The sequence below is a fragment of the Lynx rufus genome, unplaced genomic scaffold, assembly GCF_022079265.1.
Source record: "Lynx rufus isolate CCGP_SWC_20201006 ecotype Redwood Valley unplaced genomic scaffold, mLynRuf1.p SCAF_33, whole genome shotgun sequence".
In the NCBI taxonomy this organism is placed as follows: Eukaryota; Metazoa; Chordata; class Mammalia; order Carnivora; family Felidae; genus Lynx; species Lynx rufus.
Window position 1 is genome coordinate 2,536,155 of NW_025814849.1, and position 21,696 is coordinate 2,557,850.

Here is a 21,696-nt window from a genome sequence, read left to right on the forward strand (position 1 = left end):
CGTCCATCCATCCATCCATCCATCCACCCATCCATCCATCTTTCCATCCGTCCATCCATCCATCCATCCATCCATTTTATCTATGTATGTATGTATCTATTCATCCATCTATCTATCTATCTATCTATCCATCCATCTTTCCATCCATCCATCCATCCATCCATCCATCCATCTTTCCATCCATCCATCCATCTTTCCATCCATCCGTCCATCCATCCATCCATCCATCCATCCATCCATCCATCCATCTTTCCATCCATCCATCCATCTTTCCATCCATCCAACCATCCATCCATCCATCCATCCATCCATCCATCCATCCATCCATCCATTTATCTATGTATGTATGTATCTATTCATCCATCTATCTATCCATCCATCCATCCATCCACTCTATCTATCTATCTATCTATCTATCTATCTATCATCTATCTATCTCTCCACATCACTGAGTGTAAGCCACTGTGTTCTGAAATACACTGCATATACAGCTCCTGAAACAATCCAGAGGCCCTGGAAGTGGGTCTGGTTTTGATGAAGTGATCTTACTGTGACAACCCCACAGAAAACCTCTCAATTGAACTGCCACAACAAGAACTCCTCAGAGCTGCCGAGGGTTCCACAGAGGAGTCGGAATAGGGCGCTGAGCTCCCGGCTGCCATTGACAACAGAGCTCAGGGAGGTTTGTGACCCGAACAATGCCAGGCCTTTCCTTCAGGAGCCTCTAGCACGTCCATCGGGGGAGTGGGTGCAAGCGAACGTTGGCCCCCACAGGGGTTTTATGTGCTCATCTCTTGAGAGAGCATATTTATTTATTTTTCTGAAAGTATTTTTCTGCTTTTCTTAATGTTTATTTTTATGTGTGTGAGAGAGAGAGTGCGGACAGGGCAGGGCCAGAGAGAGGGAGACACAGGATCAGAAGCAGGCTTCAGGCTCTGAGCTGTCAGCACAGAGCCCGATGCGGGGCTCGAACTCATAAACCGTGAGATCATGACTTGAGCCAAAGTCGGTTGCTCAACCGACTGAGCCACCCAGGTACCCCAATGTTTATTTATTTTTGATAGAGACAGAGCGCAATAGAGGGAGGGGCAGAGGCAGAAGGAGACAGAATCCGAAGTAGGCTCCAGGCTCCGAGCTGTCAGCACAGAGCCCAACGCGGGGCTCGAACCCACGGACCGTGAGATCATGACCTGAGCCGAAGCTGGACGCTTAACCGGCTGAGTCACCCAGTGCCCTGAGAGTGCATATTTAAAATTTAGGTGATCCAAAGGCTCCCTGGGGCAGGGCCGACTCACATCCTGCTCCTCTGGGCCTGCTCTGGTCGCTGGGGCTGGTGGTTCTCTTTGCCTGTGCGAGGAGCCTTCAAGCCCACCCTGCCTCTGGCTCGACTCTGCCTCCTTCCGCACCTCTCCTGGGGCAGGGACTCTGACCTGCACTCTTCCGGGGTCACTGTTCCTTCCACTGGGAAGGGGTGCGTGGCCGGGCTGCCCCTCCCCACCACGTGACCATCCCCCCCGAACCATCTGCATTGTCACTGGGACCCACTGCCTGGCTCTCCTGGGTTCTGTCTCTCGGTGTCTCAAGCAGTGTGTTTATTTGTGACAGGTCCTGGCACACGCTGGAGCCAAATGTGGGCCGTTCTTCCGACCCCTCACCCGTAGCACGAGCCCCACCTTCAGGGGGCATTATGAAGCCGACAGGCGCTGTTGCATGTAAGGGCTCAGAACAGTCCCGGGACCGGAATGACCACGACAAGTTAGTTACCTACCACCGTTCGCTAAACTAGAACGGCCGCTGTAAATTCGCTATAAATAGGACAATCTCATCTTTTTTCAGATTTGATTTGGCACAGTACTAACATCGCATGAATGTTCAGAATTCACTGAATTAAACCTAAGTATTTAATCCATTTTGATACGATATTTTTACGTATTACAAAATATGAGGTAAATCACGCACTCGTCGCACGCTACGTATTGAACAACTACTGTCCGTCTAATGTAAATAATCAGCTGCTCCTCTGGGTTTCCGGGCCCTCCAGCCCGAGAGTGCCTCTTTACTTCACTTCTTCCCGGGTGCACGGCTAGCCTCCCTGTCAGGTAAATCCTCAACCAACTTGTCCACCTAGAGAGTCAGTGATTTTCAGTAGGCAGGACGGTGTGACTGAGCTGTAGTGAATGGAACACATCCAACCAGCATCGTGCATGATTCTGAGACGGCTCTCCATCCCGGAGAGCTGGGCAACAGAGTAGCCACAAGATGGCAGGAGCCTGGGTCCCCGAATCGTCTCGGGGTGGGGGGTGGGGCAGGGCAGGTGATGTTGGCTGTTGTACAAAGAGAAATGGATCCTGAGTGTGTTAAAGTCTCACTCGTTACAACAGCGAGCCTCCCTCTAACCAGTGCGGTGGGAGGAGGGCAGGTGGTGGGGCGCTAAGGAGCCTTACGGTCTTGGAGGTAAAACGATGCAGGGGGGATTTGGACAAGGGTGTCGGGGAAGCAGTGGTGCTGAGGGAGGGCCGCCGGGGGTGGGTGTGTGCAGTGAAAGTCTGGAACGGTGCTACTTAAAAGTTACTTAAAAATCAGCTCAGGTAGTAAACCTCCATCACCATCATTAAACCAGAGCCACTGAATTTTTAAAATAGCAAGAGACCCGGCTGCGCAAAGCGAGCGTGGTTTGTGCTGTCACACGGACACAGTTAGAAGTGACAGGCTGCTGTTCTCCCCTCTCTGCCCCTCGGAAGCGATGGAACTTGACGTGTTTCTTCTCCCGCACAGTCGTCTCCCCGCCAGCGTGAGACAGAGTGACCGCGCGCTTCAGTGACGAGGCTCACCTGTGCTCACCGATGAAGGGTAAGCCCACTTCCGGCAGCGGGCTCGCCAGTGGACATCTGCCCACTTAATGAAGTCCTAGGTCAAAGCGGGATTTTCTGAGCATGGTGCACGACCTTTACTGCTGGTGTATATCCACCCACCTCCGACCCACATTATTCTTTATCAAGAAGCTTCTTTACCTCTTCTTTACCCTAAGTGCTTTTTCAACTGAGTCTGTTCCCAAGAAAGAACATGCAGGACAAGCACAGTTGACTGCGTCAGACATACGTCCCTCTAATAGACATCAGAGTATAATCCTCCTAATACAGAGGATGTTCTTGTCGCCGTCTTGACAAACGTGGCGAATTACGCCTGAGCAAATACTACGTGAAAATATCCAGGACACGTGGCTTCCTTAGCACCACGCAGCTCGGTGAGCGAGCCCTGGGGGCCTTCAGAAATCAGGACCGTGTCCTTTCTAGGTCTCACTTTGGGGGTGATTTTTTCCTCTGGAAACAAATCATAGGAAACAAAACATTCAGTAAGACGCTGCTTTGGGGTCTCTGACCCACAGAAACACATCGATGTTCGCCGCTCAGGTTTTAGCTGTGCTTAGAAATCTCCCCCTGAGTGTGAGGTCCCCCTAAACATGAGGTCCCCCTAAATATGAGGTCTGTTCTTGCTCCAAGAGGCAGTTCCTGCTTGGCCCATATCTGGGGTGACCACACATGTGGTTTGTCTAGGACAGGACAGCTGTGCACTTCTACTCGCGAATAATGTCTCATTTCATTCTAAAAAGTGACCTAGTGGGAGGAAGATACTAAATTATATTCCACTCGGAAATGGCCCATCGGCTGCTCCCATCACAGGGTCCCTCGGCATCTGAAGCTGTGAATGGCATGTCTGTGCTGTTCCAACTCCCTTTATCCTCCTGCCCCCCACGAACCTGCTTCTTTCCAAGTTCGGTATTCGTGACTGTCCCCAAATCTGACCGAGCCGGGAGCCTGGGCACCATCCGTGGACTCGGCTATATCACCTGCCCCTTCTCGCTGGCGGTACGTACCCATTTAATCCCTCGCTGTGGCCTACGTCCACTTTCCCTCTGCAACCCCCGCCACGATTTTAGGTTATCACTCTTCAGGTCTTGCCTTGCCCGACACGTGGCCCCTTCTGCCTTCCAGTCCCTGTGCTGCAGCCAGAGGGATGTCCCTACAACACACACTGCTTGTGCCACTCCAAGCGGGCAGACGGGACCCCGAGAGTCTCAGCGTGGCGAATGGATGAACTACGTCCACGCTCTCGTGACTTCGAGCTTCCCCCATCAGGACCTAGCGTCTGTTTCCTACCGCGTGAACTGGGGCATCGAGACGTGCTGGCCAGTAGAGCTGAGCGGCTCTGAGACCAGGCTGCAAGAGACTTTGTGCGTGTTCCCCCTTCTCTTAGACCCCGCCACGGCCCAGGTGGCCTGCTGGGGGATGTGATTCGTGCGGCCGGGGCATCTCCGACCGCCAGTCCCAGCTGACGTCCGTCCCGGCTCGGCCAGCCCTGCGGCCCTCCAGCGGGCGCCGGGTGCACGAACCAGCTGGGCTCAGCTGAGGCCAGCATCACTGCCCGGCAGACCACAGGCTTCTCAGGGAAACCAGTGCGGACTTTAAAATCGTTACTTCTTATGATTTTTGCTAGGTAGTGTCACTGTGGCAACAGAGGACAGCTACACACGGGGGCTGCAGCACGTGGGTTTCATGAGCCCCCACCCACGGACATGTCTCTGGTCCCCAAACGGGGGCGACTCTGCTCCCAGAAGACGGTCAGCAATGACCAGAGATGTTGATCAGCTGTCACCTACGGGCATCTCGCAACCCCAGGCCGGCGTCACCTCCTACCCCTTCAACGGCCACGCTTCAGACCCTACAGCACACGGTGGCCCTCGGTTCTAGCATTCTCCCTTGGGTTCCCTCTGCCTGGGAAGACTCACCCAGTCTCTCCTGCGGCCCCTTCAATCCACAACTCTGATGCCACCTCCTCCAGGAAGCCTTCCCACACTCCCCTTACCAGAGGCAAGTCCCTCCTTGGTGAGCTGAAGTACCTCCCGTGACACCCATCACCTTGCACCATGATGACGTGTCTGTTCCCAGTGCTGAGCTACTCCTGGGTCTATGGAGAACGTACCTGGGGTGCTAACCAGACAGAGAGAGGGAGGCAGGGAGGCAGACTGAGATGGAGACAGAGAAAGAGAGAGACAGACACAGAGAGAGAGAGAGAGAGACAGAGATAAAGAGAGGGGCAGAGACAGAGAGAAGTTTCAGCCTCTATGAGCTCCTCCAGAACTTTGAAACCAGAAACCCTGGAAAACAGGTAAATGTCGTATCCCACACGAGACAGGGTGGGCTTAAGTACCAAGCTGGATCCTGGCTCACGGCACACACCATTCTAAGTGCTGAGACCACCCACCCTCCCGAAGGACGCACAGCGCTGCTCGGCTGCAAGAGAGCCAACACTGTCCACCCCTCGCTGGTCAGCCAAGGGCTGGGCCTCCAGGCCCGGAGGGGCTGTCCCACTGGGCGAAGCCAGTGCTCCTGACAGAGAACCATCTGCGGCCCTCGGTTCCCCACGAGGAAGGAGAAAAGCCCCTGAGAGGTTACCGCCCGACGGAAGCCAGGGGAAGGACGCCCCGAAGAGGCACCCAAGCGTCTGGATGTGTCCAAGCCGTCACCCGTCACAAAGCCAGCGGCTCGTGACCTGCCATCCCAAAGTTGGGGAGCCCCCGGACAACAAAGGGCCCCGGGCTGCTCGGAGATGACAGAAGCGAGAATAAACAGACGGCCTGATGCGGAAACTTGCACGTCTGCACCTGCTGGCCAGTAAGGAAAACAGTCCCCGCTCGGGCCTCAAGAACGAAAGCCCAAAGGGGAGATGATGCTGGAACTCTGCACAAGGGCCCGAGACCAGCTCTGGGCAAGGGGGACACACCCAGGACCTGGACACGGCCCCCGTGGGGCCCTCGCGAGGCCCGGCAAAAGGGAAGCATTGCAGGGACCAGGGGCTGACCAACAGCCCGGCCATCCACAGGGATCAAGAAGACACGTGGAGGGAGGCTGTGTGTGGCCACGGGCCACAGGCTCCTATCCTGTCACCTACAAATCAAGAGAGAGGGCTGTGTGTCCCGTGCCACCACCTAAACATCAGAAGAACACGTCTCGTCAGCGGAGATGTTGGCGAGGTGGCCCGGGACGACGTGTCCCCAAAGACGTCAGCACACGGATGCCGGCACCTGTGAACACATCAGGGAAGTAAGGTCGTGGAGCAGCTGACCCTGAGACGCACAGATGTCCCGGGCTGCTCGGCGGACCCAGTGCGGTCAGAGGGAGGGGCGGCGGGGAGAGAAGGGGAATTCTCAGACGCGCGACCTCGGTAACACAACAGTGGGAAGAGCCACACTGCAGGCTTTGGACACGGAGGAAGGGGCCACGGGCCCGGGCACGTGGGTGGTTTTCACCGCACTTTTTCAAAGGCATTTAAAACTTCACAGGACTTAAAAACTTTCAGCATCTGGGGCGCCTGGGTGGCGCAGTCGGTTGAGCGTCCGACTTCAGCCAGGTCACGATCTCGCGGTCCGTGAGTTCGAGCCCCGCGTCGGGCTCTGGGCTGACAGCTCGGAGCCTGGAGCCTGCTTCGGATTCTGTGTCTCCCTCTCTCTCTGCCCCTCCCCCGTTCATGCTCTGTCTCTCTCTGTCCCAAAAATAAATAAACGTTGAAAAAAAAAAATTAAAACTTCACAGGACTTAAAAACTTTCAGCATCTGGGGCGCCTGGGTGGCTCAGTTGGCTAGGCGTCTGACTTTGACTCAGGTCACGATCTCGTGGTCTGTGAGTTCAAGCCCTGCGTCCGGCTCTGTGCCGGCAGCTCGGAGCCTGGCTTCTGATTCTGAGTCTCCCTCTCTCTCTGTCCCTCCCCCACTCACACTCCGTCTCTGCATCTCAATAATAAATAAACGTTAAAAAGAAAAACTTTCAGCGTCTTTGGCATTTTAAGTAACAAGCCCCGGCCTTGTGCCTTCGGACACCCCTTCCATAAGGATCCTGGAAAGTAACAAAACACCTTTAAAGAAAGTCATTCGCCCAAAGCGCAATTTACGAGCCCAGGACTGTGCTCCTGAGGGACAACAGTGCTGCTCAGTTCCGGGAGTGTCCTCTCTCCCTCCCGCCCTCCCTCCCTCTCACCCGGCCGTACTACGAAATCAACGTAAAAATCGATGATGAATTAAATCTGTGACGTATTAAAAACTGATTTATTCTTTTATCTTTGTAAGTATTAGACATATTTCATTATTTTATTTAACTAATTTGATTACACTTTATTATTTTGTTATTACTGCTGTCATCATCCCGCGTGGTTTCACACGTTTTCTTTCACGGAGAGAGAACACTGCAATAACCCTGGCTTCAATATGAAACATTTTTTTCTGTGGCTTTTTACCCCAGCTTTAATGACATATAACTGACATAGAATACCGTATGATTGTACAACACGGTGATCTGACCCATGTATCTTTTGTGAAACGGTCCCCGCGACAAGGTTAGCACCTCCTTCACTGCGGTGAGAAAATGTAGGCTCTGCTCTCTTGGCGGCTTCCCAGTCCCAGCGCGTAAGGCAGGACCGCGAACTCGGGCCCCCGCGCTGAACGTCAGATTCCCAGAACCTATCCATCTTGTCACTGGACGTTTGTGCCCTTTGACCCACAGCCTTCGAAGGGGGAAAAGTGACGGAAACAGATTCTGCCCTGGAACCGTCCCGAAAGGACGCTGCCCTACAGACCCCTTGATGTCAGTCCGCTGAGACCCACGCTGGTCTTCGAACCTACGAACCGCAGCACGATAGACGCGTACTGTTTCGGGCCAATACGCTCGTGGTACTTTCCACAGCAGCCGTGCAGAACCAACACAGATCGCAAGGGGGTCCACACAGCAGCAGCCGGGCCTGCCACCACCTCCTGGCCTCACCGCCCCAGCCCCGGGCACCGCAGAAGGCACGGTCCTGGCTCTCTGGCGGCCCCCTCATGTGTATCGCACGCGCCTGCCCCACACGGTGCCTCCCACCCTCTGCCCCCCCTGCTGCTCTTCAGGCTCCCAGACATACCATGCAGCTCCCACCCAAGAGCCCTCTCCCTGCTGTTCCTCCTCCCCCAAACACTCTTCCTTCCTGCCCACCCTCCCTGGGGACTCGTTCCCTCCTCCTCTGGGCCTGGGCCCAAGGTCCCCTTCTCAGTGAGGCAACTACACTCTTATATGAATATACACATGTATGTGCACACATACACACACCTTGCTGGGAAGGCACAGAGGAGGAAGGCAGACGAATACACATATATGTATAATTATAATTATATGTTATATTACATATTGCAATTATATGTAATTATAATGTATTTTTCTGTTTAAGATTGTATAAGAAGACTGTATATATTCTATTACACATAGGAGAATATATATATAAAGCTTTCATATAAAATGTAAGGCACAGAGGAGGAAAAGAGAAGCATATATATTCTAATATTATGTATTAGAATATATGTATTATAATTATATTCAAACACACAATTATATGTTTTATTCTATTTAAAATTGTGTAAGAAGGTTATACATATTCTATTATATATAGGAGAATATATGTGAAACTTTCACATAAAATGTAAGGCACAGAGGAGGAAAAGAGAAGCATATGTATATATATTCTTATATATAAGGTTCTATAAGAAGGTTTTATATATTCTGTTTTATATAGGAGAATATATGTGAAACTATTATACAGGAGATACATGATAATAAAATACATATGTGAAAAAGTATGCATGTGTAGGATATACAGAAAAGTAAAAATATTTTTCCTCCTCTGTAAAGGAAACTACACGTACGAAACTCTATATAGACTGTAGATAGCTTATATATGCGGTATATGTTAATGTGCAGATGACTAACATGTAAACAGGATAGATTCTCCCTCCCCTGTATATACACCCTGTTTTCTTCCTCTGTGGAGGACGCTACATATACATGAAATGATACATATGGGATATATTCTGTCTACATTTGAAGCTATTTATATAGGTATATGTATATTATATGTATATGAAAAATACCTATTTTCCGTTTCTATAAAGAAAAAAATTATTCACATATTTATGAAAAAATATGACATAGGATACTATATATGTATCTCCTATACTTGTATAGATAGGATTTCCTATTTTCCTTGTCACGAGGGCAGGAATTTTGTTTTGTCCGTGGCTCAGTCTACAGCACCTGGAACCGTGTCCTGTATGCCATCAGAAATTCAGTAAATATTTGTTGAATAACTTATGTTTATACTTAAGACTCTTTGTTAGACTGTTTATAAACATTTTAGTATGGTTTTAATTTTGAACTCTATATGGGAGCCTCCATAATATCTTCTGAACTTTGGGTCTCTAAAATCTTCACGTGTTTTGGAAAAAGAGTATTTCCATGTAGAGAGGTGGCCAAATATTACCCCGGGCTGGGCCTCCCCTGTGTTCTGCCACAACATGACTTGTGTGTAAGCCTGCCGGAGAGGCCTCTCTGGAATAGACCCCTGGACCCTCCATCGTGGTGGCTTTTTGTCCCAAGAAATGTTACTCAGAGGCCTGAGGGTCCACATTTGGGACTAGGGACCAGGCTCATTCTCTCACGGACTGAGCCCACCGCGTCCAACGTGAGAAATCTGGTTTTACCAGTGTAGAACTGCCTCGGAACTCGGGTGTTCCTTTTGGTCACAAACACACATTGTACCTCCTGGTATGTTCTTTCTCTCTCTTCTTGGATTAAAGACCTTTCCCTCAGGGAAAGACAGCAGAAGCTTTCTGTGACTCACCCTAAAATTAAACTCAAGACTCAATGTCAAGCTCTTGGGAGACAGGAACTCACAAGACTCTGAAAGAAAATAATAATAAAAAAATCCCTTTGGACAAGCATAGTCTCTAATTTTGGTTTCTACATGTACATTTTTTGCCACCTTTTCCTTTCTCTTAATTTAACTCTGTAGAAGCAGCTGACAAGGGTGTGCTACTGGGTTGGTAGTAATTATCTATCAGATAATTTAGTTCATTAATGAGAGTCTCTGCTGTCCATTCAGGTTTGCAACACAGCAGGTGTATTGTCAGCTCAGATACATTCAAAATGTGATGTTCAAGGGAAGCCTGAGTGGCTCAGTCGGATGAGCATCCGACTCTGGCTTAGGTCACGATCTCACCGTTCAGGGGTTCCAACTCTGAGCGGGGCTCCGTGCTGTCAGTGCAGAACCCACTTTGGATCCTCTGTCCTCCTCTCTCTCTGCCCCTCCCCTGCTTTCTCTCTCTCTCTCTCTCTCTCTCTCAAAAATACACATTTAAAAAAAATGTGATGTTCAAGCGGGCCTCTGCATGCCTCATTTTAGCACCAGTGAAGGTTTGACTCCTAAATCGTCAGGCAAGATAACAAAACAAAAAACAAACCACTACCGTTGTAAGGCTGGGTTTTAAAAAAACATAATACAATGGCTTTGTGCCAACCATGCACATTCTGTATATACCACACACTGCTTCACTGTCTGGGTGCTGAGTGACGATTTAAAATGAGTCACAACCTGCATCTCATGCCCTAACGCACCTGTTGTCAGTATGTTTTCCTTCTTCCTAGAACAGTGTGTTTGTAGTCACAGAGCGAGTCGGATAAATGACTTCCATCACAGAAATGGAGGGGGATTAAGCCAGGCTCACCCTTACGGGAATGTTAGAATCCTGGAAGGTACTACACCTGCAATTCCAGCTGCTGCCACCAGGTGGTGCCCATCAGGTAACCCGCGGTTCATACCCAAAAAGAAAAACAAAACTCACAATTTCAGACTTTATAAACTATATTACAAAGCTGTAGTCATCATAGCGAGAGTCTGGGTCCATCCAGGTGGGCCTCTGCCGCCTCCAGCTGATGCCTCCAGGTGTGCCCAGCTGACAGCTCCCGAGCACGCGGCCAACAATACATCCAAAACCCAAATTTACTAAAGGAGCCCATTAAACACAACGTATGTGTGTTAACGATGTCCATTTAGCCAGAACTATCCCAGAACGGTAAAGGAGGCTGTGATACTTTTATAGCTCACTGGGTGTTTCTCAATGTTGAAATACAAATCTAGGTTTATTCTTCCATCATTCATTCAGCAAATAATTACTCAGGAACTGCCACGTGCCAGGCCTGCGGTTTAGTCCGGGAACCCAGGATTGCGCTCGATGGGTCCCCAGTGTAGGATTTCCGCAAACCCATCAGAGGTGCCCACACACAGACAACTCAGGATGAGAGTGGTCCAAGCCCAGGGTGGTCACGTCTTACCTAAAGAAAGGTCAGTCACCTGCAGTGAAAATTACTCTTGCAAATCTTTTAAATTGAAACCCTTTTGGCCACGGACGCTTTGTTTGACTTCTAAAGTCTGACTTTTGCCATTTTAATCCTTAAAACCTTGGAAGTAACGGTGCACGGTCCTCCTGCTGAATCTAATCACCTACACGGTGTCTGCAAAAGGGACACTTGGCCCATGGCCTCCTGTTCCCATTGAAGCTTCAGAGAATCCCAATTAACGATACATTTCACATAGGAAACGGGAAGTATGGAGTAGTAATCAGGCCAATCCCTGTCCTGCTTACCTCACCCCTGCTCCTGGCCTTTCCATCCAGAATGTTCTCTCTCTACAGCCTTCTAAACATACTTTACTCCTGAACTGGACCAACAGAGCTGTTTTCATACGGTTCTAAATACCAGCCATCAACTCACTATCCCTATCCATACTCCCTCCTGGGGCCCGGAGGGTGGGCCATCCACCGTGTTCGGGATGTTTTTGCTTTTTTATACGAAGGTCCAGGGAGATCCCACTGCACAGTCAGTAAACAGGCATCTCCCACGTACTGAATTTTTCCTACTGGAGAGAAGTTTGTCTCTGACATCAGCATCCTCTGTGTGGCAGCCCAGAGAGATGATGCTCTCTGCCCACGTTCGCGGTACAACTTCCTAGCTAAGGGCCTTCCTTTCCGCAGCTCCCGGCAGAGGGCCCACGAGATGCTCCAGGCACTGGGGGACCAGCGATGACCCAGCCTGCAAGCCCCTCTCCTCGGAGAGGCAGACAGCCAACAAACGGACAAGGGAAGATACAGTAAGACAATGGGGGTACGTTCCACGAAGAACAGTAAGTCCGAGAAGGGGGTGGAGACGGGTGGGAGCCACGCCCTGGAGGAAGCAGGCGGTGACCGGGTGTGCCTCTGGCAGAGGACAGGACAGCAGTGCGGCTGAGGGGAGAGTACGGAAATGAGGTCAGGGAGGGAGGGTGCGGGGCGGAGGGTGGGGACAGGGACGGCCGTGGTGCGACTGTAAGGAAATGCAGCCTTTTCTCCGAGGGGGATGGGAAGCCACAAGAGGGTCTTGAGGGCACAGCGACGTGTTGCGATGCGCGCTTCTAAAGGGATGCCTTCGCTGCTGGCTGAGAAGAGAGTGTGGGGCACAGGACAAAGCCGAGGGCAGCGACCAGTGAGGAGGCTTGAGGAAAGTCCGCTTCACCCCCCGAACCCGGCTCCGCTCAGCCAGTTACAGATGGAGAGAATCTGTGCGACATTCTCCGGGCTCGCAGTGCAGGGACAGGCATCGTCCTACTCACAAGACGAGCAGATGGCCAATCAGAACGACTGTAAGGTGCAGGAGCGGACCTGCCGCGGGAACGTCATCACACCCACTTCCCGAGGAAGAAACCGAGGAACAGAGAGAGACCACGTATCTAGCGCTGGTTCTCACCTAGAAGTGTCGGGGCCAGGCTTTAAACCCAGGCAGCCTGGCTCCAGAGGCTGCGCCCTCAAGAGCCCCGCGCGCTCTTTCCGCAAGGCGAGTCAGGTAGGACGCACTCACAGCTGCGCCCCCCAGTCCGCCGCAGGCCCCACCCCTCCCTGCTGTTCACACGTGTGTTATCTCCTGGATCTGTAGTCTGCTGGGTTTGTGATCCCTGGTCTCCGCACTCCGGGACCCCTCACGTACATTCTACGCGAGCGGGGGTCGCGGTATGCGGTTTCCTTCTCGGTCTGGGAGGACGAAGGGGTGTTGTCTCTTCTGCCCACGCTGGCCGCGTCGTGAGGGGTTTCCGGCCCAGTGTCTCAGCACAACAGAAACACGTGCCGAATTCTACTGGTGATGTCTGCCACGGGGCTGGCGCTGTCCTAGGCTAACCCGGGGTGCGGGGCCAGGCTGATCCCCACCGCGGACGCATCTTGCCCCCTCTCCCCAGAAGGCAGAATCTCGGCTTGTCCTGATTTTTCCTATCACGGAGGAAAGTGACCCAAGCAAGTCCATTCTGACGGAAATGTCTGGAAACTGATACATACAGCGTCTCCCAGGAGTATAGTTGCTTTAACAAAGCATCGCAGGGAGGTGTTCGCGCTCAATCCCACGGCATGGCATCTTGCCGGAAGGACGGTAACCATCCATGGAGGAGTTATTTCTGGCCAGGAGCGCAGGGTCTCAGGGCGCCCGGAGAGTGATCGCCCGCGGAAGAGAGGCCCGCGTGGAGCCCCTGAGCAGAGATCCGTAAGCCTCTCTGTAGGAAACGGATGGTGAGGGCACCAGGCCCTGCAGCCCTACGGCCCTCCTGCTCCCTCACGGCCACTCAACCCGGCCACGGCAGCGCAAGGGCAGCCACGGAAATAATACACGAATGGGCATTCCCGGCTGGCTCCCATGGCGGGAATCGTCCGCCAAACCCTGTCCTGACGGATGAGTGATAGAGGCAGAGAGGGAACGGGTCTTGGGTACCATGGCAACGGGCCCCACGCATCTTGGTTTCTGAAGACGTGTCAAAATTCTGCGTGTTCAGAGCGGCGTGTCCGGAGACGGCCACGGGGAGCCTCCTAACACCACCCATCCGCACGCCTAGAAACCGTTAAGATGGTACATCCTACGCTCTGCGTATCCTGCCACCGTCTTACAAACCCCTTTCTCTGGGTTCCCTTATGCAGAAACAGATAATACTTCTTTCACACCATTGTCGTGAGCATCAAAGGGGTGGACGCTGGGCTTCTGTGTAAGGACTGAGCAACACACACTCAAATGCTATTTCTGTTATTATTGGCACGACACGGGCTGCCTACCCGTGACCCGAGGCGGAAGCCAAGGGCGCCCCAAGCGCGTTGTATATTAGAAACTGATAGACACGGAGGAAGACAGTTGGAATCTAGGAGACCGGCCTGTGCATGGGGAAGGGAAATGCCTCCTATAAACCCAAACATCGAATTGCAATCAAGGAATCACAAAAAGCTGACACTAGGAAGGAAGTCAGCTTCAGGCAAGGAACACCATTATTTGGTGTCGAAAGAGATGAGAGAAGCAACAGCACCAGACGACCCCCAAGTCCCTGCCCGCCGCCTCCGGGCTGTCTTCCATCATTCCTCTCCTGCCCCGCCTTCGTGTGCATCCCCGGCTCCCATGGGTGGCTTCACCTCACTCTGCAACTACAGACTCCATCCCGACGTGGGAGACACCTCGTCTGCAAGTGGACTGGCGGAGGGGGTGTCCTGGGGGGTCCACCTGCTCCGAGACCCCGCTGGGCCCAGGAGCCTACGAGGGGCCAGGCCACGGACGCCAGCGCGTCCCCCCCACCAGGGCAGGACAGGATCGCGCTCGAGCCTGGCGGGGGACGGGGTTAGAGGTCGGGCTGCTTTCTGACGGCTCCTCCCTGCAGGGGACCCAGGAGCCGTCTCCAGCGGGACGGCAGAGACAGTGAGGAGCTTTAAGCCCTGCTGCTGCCTGTTCCTTCGAGGGATACTTACGAGGCCATCTGGCTGCAGTCTTGGAGAGAGACAACCGAGCTGCCCTGCAGAGCAGAACCGCAGCCGGAGGGTAAAGACGGGACTAACGCGGGCCTTCCTGCTCGCGGCTCCCTGAGCTACCCGGTGACTGAACCCGGCAGTGCCCTGCAGGGCTGTGTACCAGCCCTGGCTCCCTCCGTTGAGGCCCACAGCCCCCGCCAGGAGGAGCCAACCAGCAGGTGCACACCCAGCGCCGTGGCGGGGGGACCGACGGCCGGGTGGAGGAACCCCCGCCCCCCCGGCCACTCTCCCGGCCTCCAGCTCGTCCACGAAGCTTGCTCAGTGTCTGGCCCCTCGCTTCCCCTGACAGAGGTCAGTAGCCGTCTTCTGCGGGCACCAACCCTGGGAGAACGTGCCGGGCCGGGTTACGCCCTGTTCCCAACGGGCATGTCTCTGCTGGACACACAAGGGTGGACCCTGAGCTGGGAAAAAACCGCAAGGTGGCGAGTCCAGCTGTGACGGAGGGGCTGAGTCCCCCGTCCCCACAAGGGACCGGCCAGTCCACTTTGGAGCTGCTCGCGAACGCCCAGAACCACAGCGGAGAAGAACAACTCAGCCCACGTCTTGGTGATACTCCAGCAAATCCGTCTTTTTTTCCCACAGCCTGTGATAGACCAGCTGCCCATGGCACCACTTTGGGGATTCCTAAAATCCCCTCACCCCCAAAGCCCAGTCCCACGCAGTGGCAGGGTGGATGCGTCTACAAAGCCCGTTCCCCTTCTGTGCCAACAGCACACAGAGCTGTCCTGGGGCCTCCCTTCCCCGCCTCTCCTCCGCGGATCATGTACTTTGGGGTGATCGGGCTTCGGACAGCTGGGGGGGTCGGAGCCGCAGGCCAGGCTCAAGGATAAGGAGGACCACCTGGGTGGGTCCCAAGAAAGCAGGTGCCAGGACGGGCCCAGAAGGTCTGCCTGGGATTCGAGCCACGAAGAGGCGCCTGTCTCCTCCCACAGGGTGGCCTCTGGGAGCAAAGCCATACAGGACGAGCTCTGTCTCCAGGTGGGGGTTGAGAGAGACAGAGACAGAGAGACAGAGAGAGAGACAGAGGCAGAGACAGATGCAGAGAAAGAAGGACAGAGAGACAGAGAGAGAGACAGAGACAGGGAGACAGAGGGAGACAGAGAGTGAGAGAGACAGACACACAGAGAGAGACAGAAAGAGACAGAGACAGAGAAAAGGAGACACAGAGATACAGAGAGTGACGTATATAGAGGCAGAGATACAGAGAAACAGAGAGAAAGAGAGACAGAGTCAGAGAAACAGAGACAGAGAGACAGAGAGAGACAGAAAAGAGAAAGAGACAGAGACAGACACAGAGATACAGAGAGATACAGAGAAACAGAGAGAAAGAGAGACACACAGAGAGAAACAGAGACAGAGAGACAGAGAGAGACAGGAAAGAGACAGAGACAGAGACACAGAGATACAGAGAAACAGGGAAAGAGAGACAGACACACAGAGAGACACAGACACAGAGAGAGAGGAAGGGAGGGGTGGGAATGTTCTCATGATACCTTCTGAGAGGTTTTATTTTATCTGAATAAAACCCCCCAAACTATCCCTGCCTCTGGACTTCCCAGTGACATCAGCCAGCAACACTTTTTTGATTTTTTTTTCTGAACTGGGGTCGTTGTGGGTGGGATTTCCCGTCATGTCCAGACCCCAGGACTCACGACGGACGTGACCGCTGAAGTCTGCTGGCTCCGAAGCTGTGCCTCCGTCCGTGCGGCTTGAGATGCCCTTGAGACCCCGGGTTTCTGGGGGTGGCTGCATGAGCCCCGGGATCACTCGGGTCGGTCTGGACTCTAGAGCATATGTGTAAGTGAGGACGGACTTCTTTGGTGACTGGTATCCCAAGCCTAACTCAGACCGCTGTGCACAAAAGGGATCCAAGTTCGGGAATGTTCAGGGCAAGCCTGGCTGGTCTGGCGGGACTCTAGCCCTCGGGCGCCCTCACAGGACCTGGCGTCCCTGCAGAGTGCCTCTGCCTTCTCTGTTGTTGGACGCCTCCCTGGCAGGTCCCTTCCTCGAGAAGGCGACTGCAGGAGATCTTGTCGGGAGGGGAAATCTTTCACAGGAGTTGCAGCCCGCGTCTCCAGGCTGCCCTCGTCGGCTGGGATTAGGGACCGTCTCTCCCTGAGCCAGTGACGGGGTCCAGAGGGACGCAAGGCTTTATGGCCACGCTGGGTCACTCTGGCACCAGAAGCTGGCGTGGGGACGGCACCGTTTGTTACGTGGATTACGTGCAAAGACGTAGAGGAACTTTCTGGAGAGCACGTTACTGTTATGGGAAGACGGGCAAGTGAGAGCTAGTGAGAACACACAAGGATGTCCTTCACGGGAGCCCGCAGCCCTCTCTGTTGCACGGACGCGTCCTCACCGCCCTCCTTCCCACCGCCCCCGCTGCCCGCGATGTGCTGCCATATTTTGTTTCGTCTGGCCGACCGCGTGCAGAACCACCCTCAGTGTCTGCGAAGTGTTTCCACGATTCAGTGACGCGTTTTCCCTTCTAGCTGGTTACCGACCGCACGGTTCGCCCATTCATTCAACACACATTTGCTGAGCACGTCCTACGCGCCCAGGGTTGTAAGTGACGGGACAGAGCGGCGCAGGGAGGGAACCCGACAGCACTGCCCTCCCAGAGGGCACACGGAGCACCCCCACTGACCTTGCTGTGAAGTCATCCCGGAGCACGGCCGCACCCTGGCCAGTCTGGGTCTGGCCCTCCTTCCCAGCCCCTGCACCGCCTCCCCTCCCCCCCCCCCCCGCCACGGCCTCCCCAGGGGGTGGGAAGAGGCCCGAAGCACCTGGCAGACGCCGAAGGGCAGGAGCTTTGCAGACCAGGCCCAGCCTCCAGCGTGGGTTCGTACCCTGTTCTACTACTGTGCGGGGGAGGGTCTCCGGACCCCAGCGGTGCGGCGGCCAGGACGGGCCGGGAGGGGCCGGTGGTCACAGACACCGCCATGGCAGCGGAGTCCCGGGGAGGACAGGGAGGTGGCGACTTGCCTTGATGACGTCCTCGTCGGACGACCTGCACTCCACAGACGTGAGCACATCCGTCACCGTGCCGTCTTCCTCCACCGAGACCACCTTCACCGGGACGGCCACCGTCTTCCCCGTGAGGATGGCCGTGTTCAGGATCTCCGCCTCCTGGAACAACAAACACACCTGCCCGTCACACACCTCCCGCTGGGCGGACCGCCTCCCCGCCACCCCTGCAAACGCCCCAGCGCCAGCGCCGCCCGGAGCCGACGGTCTCCCGTCACCCGGACGTCCACAGGGAGAGTGTGATGGGGAGGGATGTCACGTGCGGAGGGGCAGGGGCGCATCTGACGAACGTCACCAAGTGCCGGGAGCCGTTCATCTTAATTTTCAGATGAGACCAACAGGCATTCGTATTCTCTCCGTTTGGTAGATGGCACAGAGAGGCTGTGTCACTGGCCCGAGGTCACACAGCTAGGAAACAGTGAGGTGGGACCTGAAGCCAGGGGGTCCGGCAGCTCAGTCCCCGCGAGAGCTATTCCAGCAGGTCTGAACTCACACAACACGCGTCTGCCTTAAGCAGTGAGCTGTCGGCCAGGGGCGCAAAGCGCCGTAAACGGAGCTGAGATCACCTGCTTCCCACAGTGTGTGGGGGGCACGTGGACGCTGAGACCCTCACTCTCTGACTCTTCTGCTCTGGCTGGCTCTCACCTCCTGTCCCTTTTCCGGGCTCTTGTTGGGTCCTGGCCCCTGTGCACATTTGTAGTGCCCTTGTGGCTCCAAGGACACACTCAGCCCCACCGATGTGACACTTGTATGCAAAACACACACACACACACACACACACACACACTCACCCAAACATGCCTTCTGCCTGATAACCACGTTTTTCAGCTCAGCTCAAGGGGTGTCCCGCGGGATGTCCCCGCCTGCCCTTGTTATTTGCTTTACCGAGCTCCCTGGAGCCTGGGAAACACAGGCACAGAATCTCCCTGTGGCACCTGTCACTGCTGCTGTCTCACTTGGGAGTCATTCAGTCGGTCATCGCTCTTCTAGGCCACCAGGTCCACGGGGCTGGATGTGCCTTCTGCCCCCCCAGTGCCCGGCGCAGTGCTAAGCTATGGCGAGCGGTGCACGTCTTCAGAATGTACGGCTGAGGACTTCAACAGGAGGACTGCAATCCACAACCCCCTCCCTGTTCTCAGTCCTGCGCACGAACCCCGACCTGAGCAGCGGCCGTGCTCCACACCTGTGCCCAGTGCACCTGTGCCTTCTTCAGCTACTCCTACAGGGCTCTGGGAGGCCACATGAGCCCATTTCTCAGATGGGGAAAACTGAGCTCCAAGAACCAGAATGGGTCTCATTTCCCTCTGCGGGGACCGTCTCCTCCAAGCACATGGCGATCAAAGTCCCCATGTAACCCGCAGCCTCTGTACAGCACGCTTCCCGAGTTCCAGCCCACAGTGTCATTGACCACACGCGACGGCGTCCCCGAGAGGCGTCGTATCGGCGCGAATGCGGAGTTTCCTCTGTAGGTCCGACCTTGTCTGGCCCATCCTTGGTAGAGCCTGGGGGGCTGCTAGGAGGTACATCTCTGTCTCTCAGAGCCAGGCTCGGGCAGGTTCTAGCTAATTTGATTTTCATGTGAAATCACAAACGCCCGTTTTCGGAGCGTGCCAGCAGAAGGAATAGAAATGTATCATCTTCGCATTGCATAACTGTTTTCCTTATGTTAACTTTATTTCTTACGTAAGATCTTTTTTCCTTACAGGACGAGGTTCATCTTATAATTAGCTCCTTTGGTTTAGATTTGGATATATATACACACACACACACACGCATATATATACATCTGCATATATATTTTTTTCTTTATTTAATTCTGAGAGACCTCCAGTTTGGAATGTTCCTGAATCTCAAAGACCATGCCTGATACTGTCTCAATACGCAGGAGCCTCCAAAGGCCCGTTGATTATGCACTTGGGTTTGGTTTTGTTCCCTCCTCTGAGTTCCCAGCCTGATGTGATTTCATCTTGGGCACAAACACCGTAAAAGAATGAAGGGGGGGGGGGAGTGAGGCTATGGTGTTACTTTCTGCTGCGTCTGGGGAGGGAGGCCCGCGTGCACGCTCCTACTAAACGGGTAGAGATCCAAGAGGACCGTTCACACTTTGGAAAAATACGGGAAAATGCTCCTTAACTCTCTGGCCCAAACTGGCTCGTCCCAAAGGAAGGAGCAGACCGGGGTGGGGAGGGGGGCATCATGACCGCTGACATGAGTTTCAGGGAAGAGGAGAGCGATTTTGCACCTCCGTGCAGGAAGGGTTACGAGCATCTCTGTCCACCGGTAAAACCCGAGAGGCCTTCAGCGTGTGCACACGGACGCCAGCACGGGAAGGAACGGCGGCGGCGGGAATTAGCTGGTGACCATCTGTAAGCCCCGATGTCTGGGGTGCTCCCCTGGCCTCCGAATGGGCATGACACTCTGCCTGCAGGACCTCGTGGGGATTCGTGAGGCAACTTTCAGGTCCTCCCTGCCTTCTCTGTGCACGTCCAGTTTTTCGAGGTCAAGAGCGCTCTCTCCGGCGCAGCTCTGCCGTCCCCGGGAGGCGAATGACAGGTGCACGGCTCGTAAAAGTCTCCAGGTAAGAGGTGGTGGACGTGCCCTGCGCATTCGACCCACAAGTGCCCGGATGATTAGATGCCATAAATCCCTAGAGAGTTCAGCTGCCTTACGGTCATGGGCTCTCTTCACCCCAGGCCTTCGGAGCTGGGAAATCAAGGAAGGAACCTCTTGAGAAGGCTCGTGTCCGTCCTCCCTGGTGGCTCCATGCTCCCTCTGCTACCTGGACGCCGTGCACGCCAGCAGTGACTCAATGGGTATCTGACCACAGAGCGTCGGGCTCTCCAGAGGCCAGGAGGAGGCAAAAATGGCGGGAGAAGGTGACGGTGCCTTGAGAAAAAAGGGGCAACCTCGTAAGAGAGGCCACAGATACGTTTCTGGGGATTCGACTCTTTATCTCTTGTAAGGAAGCAATCCCTGTCCGGATTTTGCTGGAGAAGCGATGACTCACATCTTCACTCGGATCCCCTCTAGAAACCGACTCCGGCACGAGGATTCAAGGGCGGTTTATTTGGGGGGTTCGGGAAGTGTCAGTAGGGGAGCAGGGAAGACAGAGCCGGGAAGGCGCGTGGGCCACGCCAGCTGCCACGGTGGACAGCTGGAGCTTGATCCCGCGGGACTGGGCTGTGATGCAAAACACACCATGTGTGTTAGATTATTTCAGACATTCCCTTGCAGGGAAATTACCTAAAATACACACTTAAAAATAATTCCGTGGCGGGGCGAGGGAGCTGGGTTATTTATACGGCACCTCCTGAGAGGTGCTCCGGGGGCCGACCGTGCCCGGCAGGTCCAGCCTGCTGCGCGAGCAGACGAGGCAGCCCTTGGTGGTTTCAGAGAACACGCTGGACGGGTGCTGTCCAGGGCGCTCTGCCCGCGTGGGGTACGGAGCTGGTGCACGGGGCAGGATCTGCTGCGGTAAAACCGAGGAATATGGTGTCTCATACCAAGGTCTGATGGATTGGGCCCGGAATTAGAGTGTTTGTTTCTCTTAAACTTCCTCATGCCTTTGGCAGCCTGATTTTCTGCTTTGTGAACACAGTGACTGGTTCACCTTCACCCTCCAACATCCATTTGGAAAACAGAGGGGAGGAAATGATGGAGAGATAAACATGGCACGGGGGCCCTTCTAGAACGCACCGCGAGGTTGACCTGGGGGTTGCCCACTTGGTGTCCACCCTCCTCTCTGCCCTCCTCGAAAACCCCCCATGTTGTCTGAGGCTGTAAGATGCCCAGCTAAAATTACCGCTTTTTTTTTTTTTGGGGGGGGCTGCCCTTACTTAGTGACACAGTTCTGGTCCGTGAGATATAAACGGAAGTCAGTTGGTGAGGCTTCCAAAAAAGTTTGTTGAAAAAAAAAAAAGCAGATTCTGAAGGTTGGTTTGTGTTTCCCCATTCTT

The 21,696-nt window shown here is 54.1% G+C and overlaps 1 protein-coding gene across 1 annotated transcript in view; it reads right to left on the bottom strand.

Annotated features, from left to right (window-relative positions):
* TMEM132D (transmembrane protein 132D) overlaps positions 1 to 21,696 on the bottom strand; it is a 558,090-nt gene that overhangs the window by 62,992 nt on the left and 473,402 nt on the right. Inside the window, exon 5 of the mRNA XM_047093229.1 lies at positions 17,699 to 17,842. Within this exon, the coding sequence (XP_046949185.1) occupies positions 17,699 to 17,842 (144 nt within the window). The remainder of the gene's footprint in view (positions 1 to 17,698; positions 17,843 to 21,696) is intronic.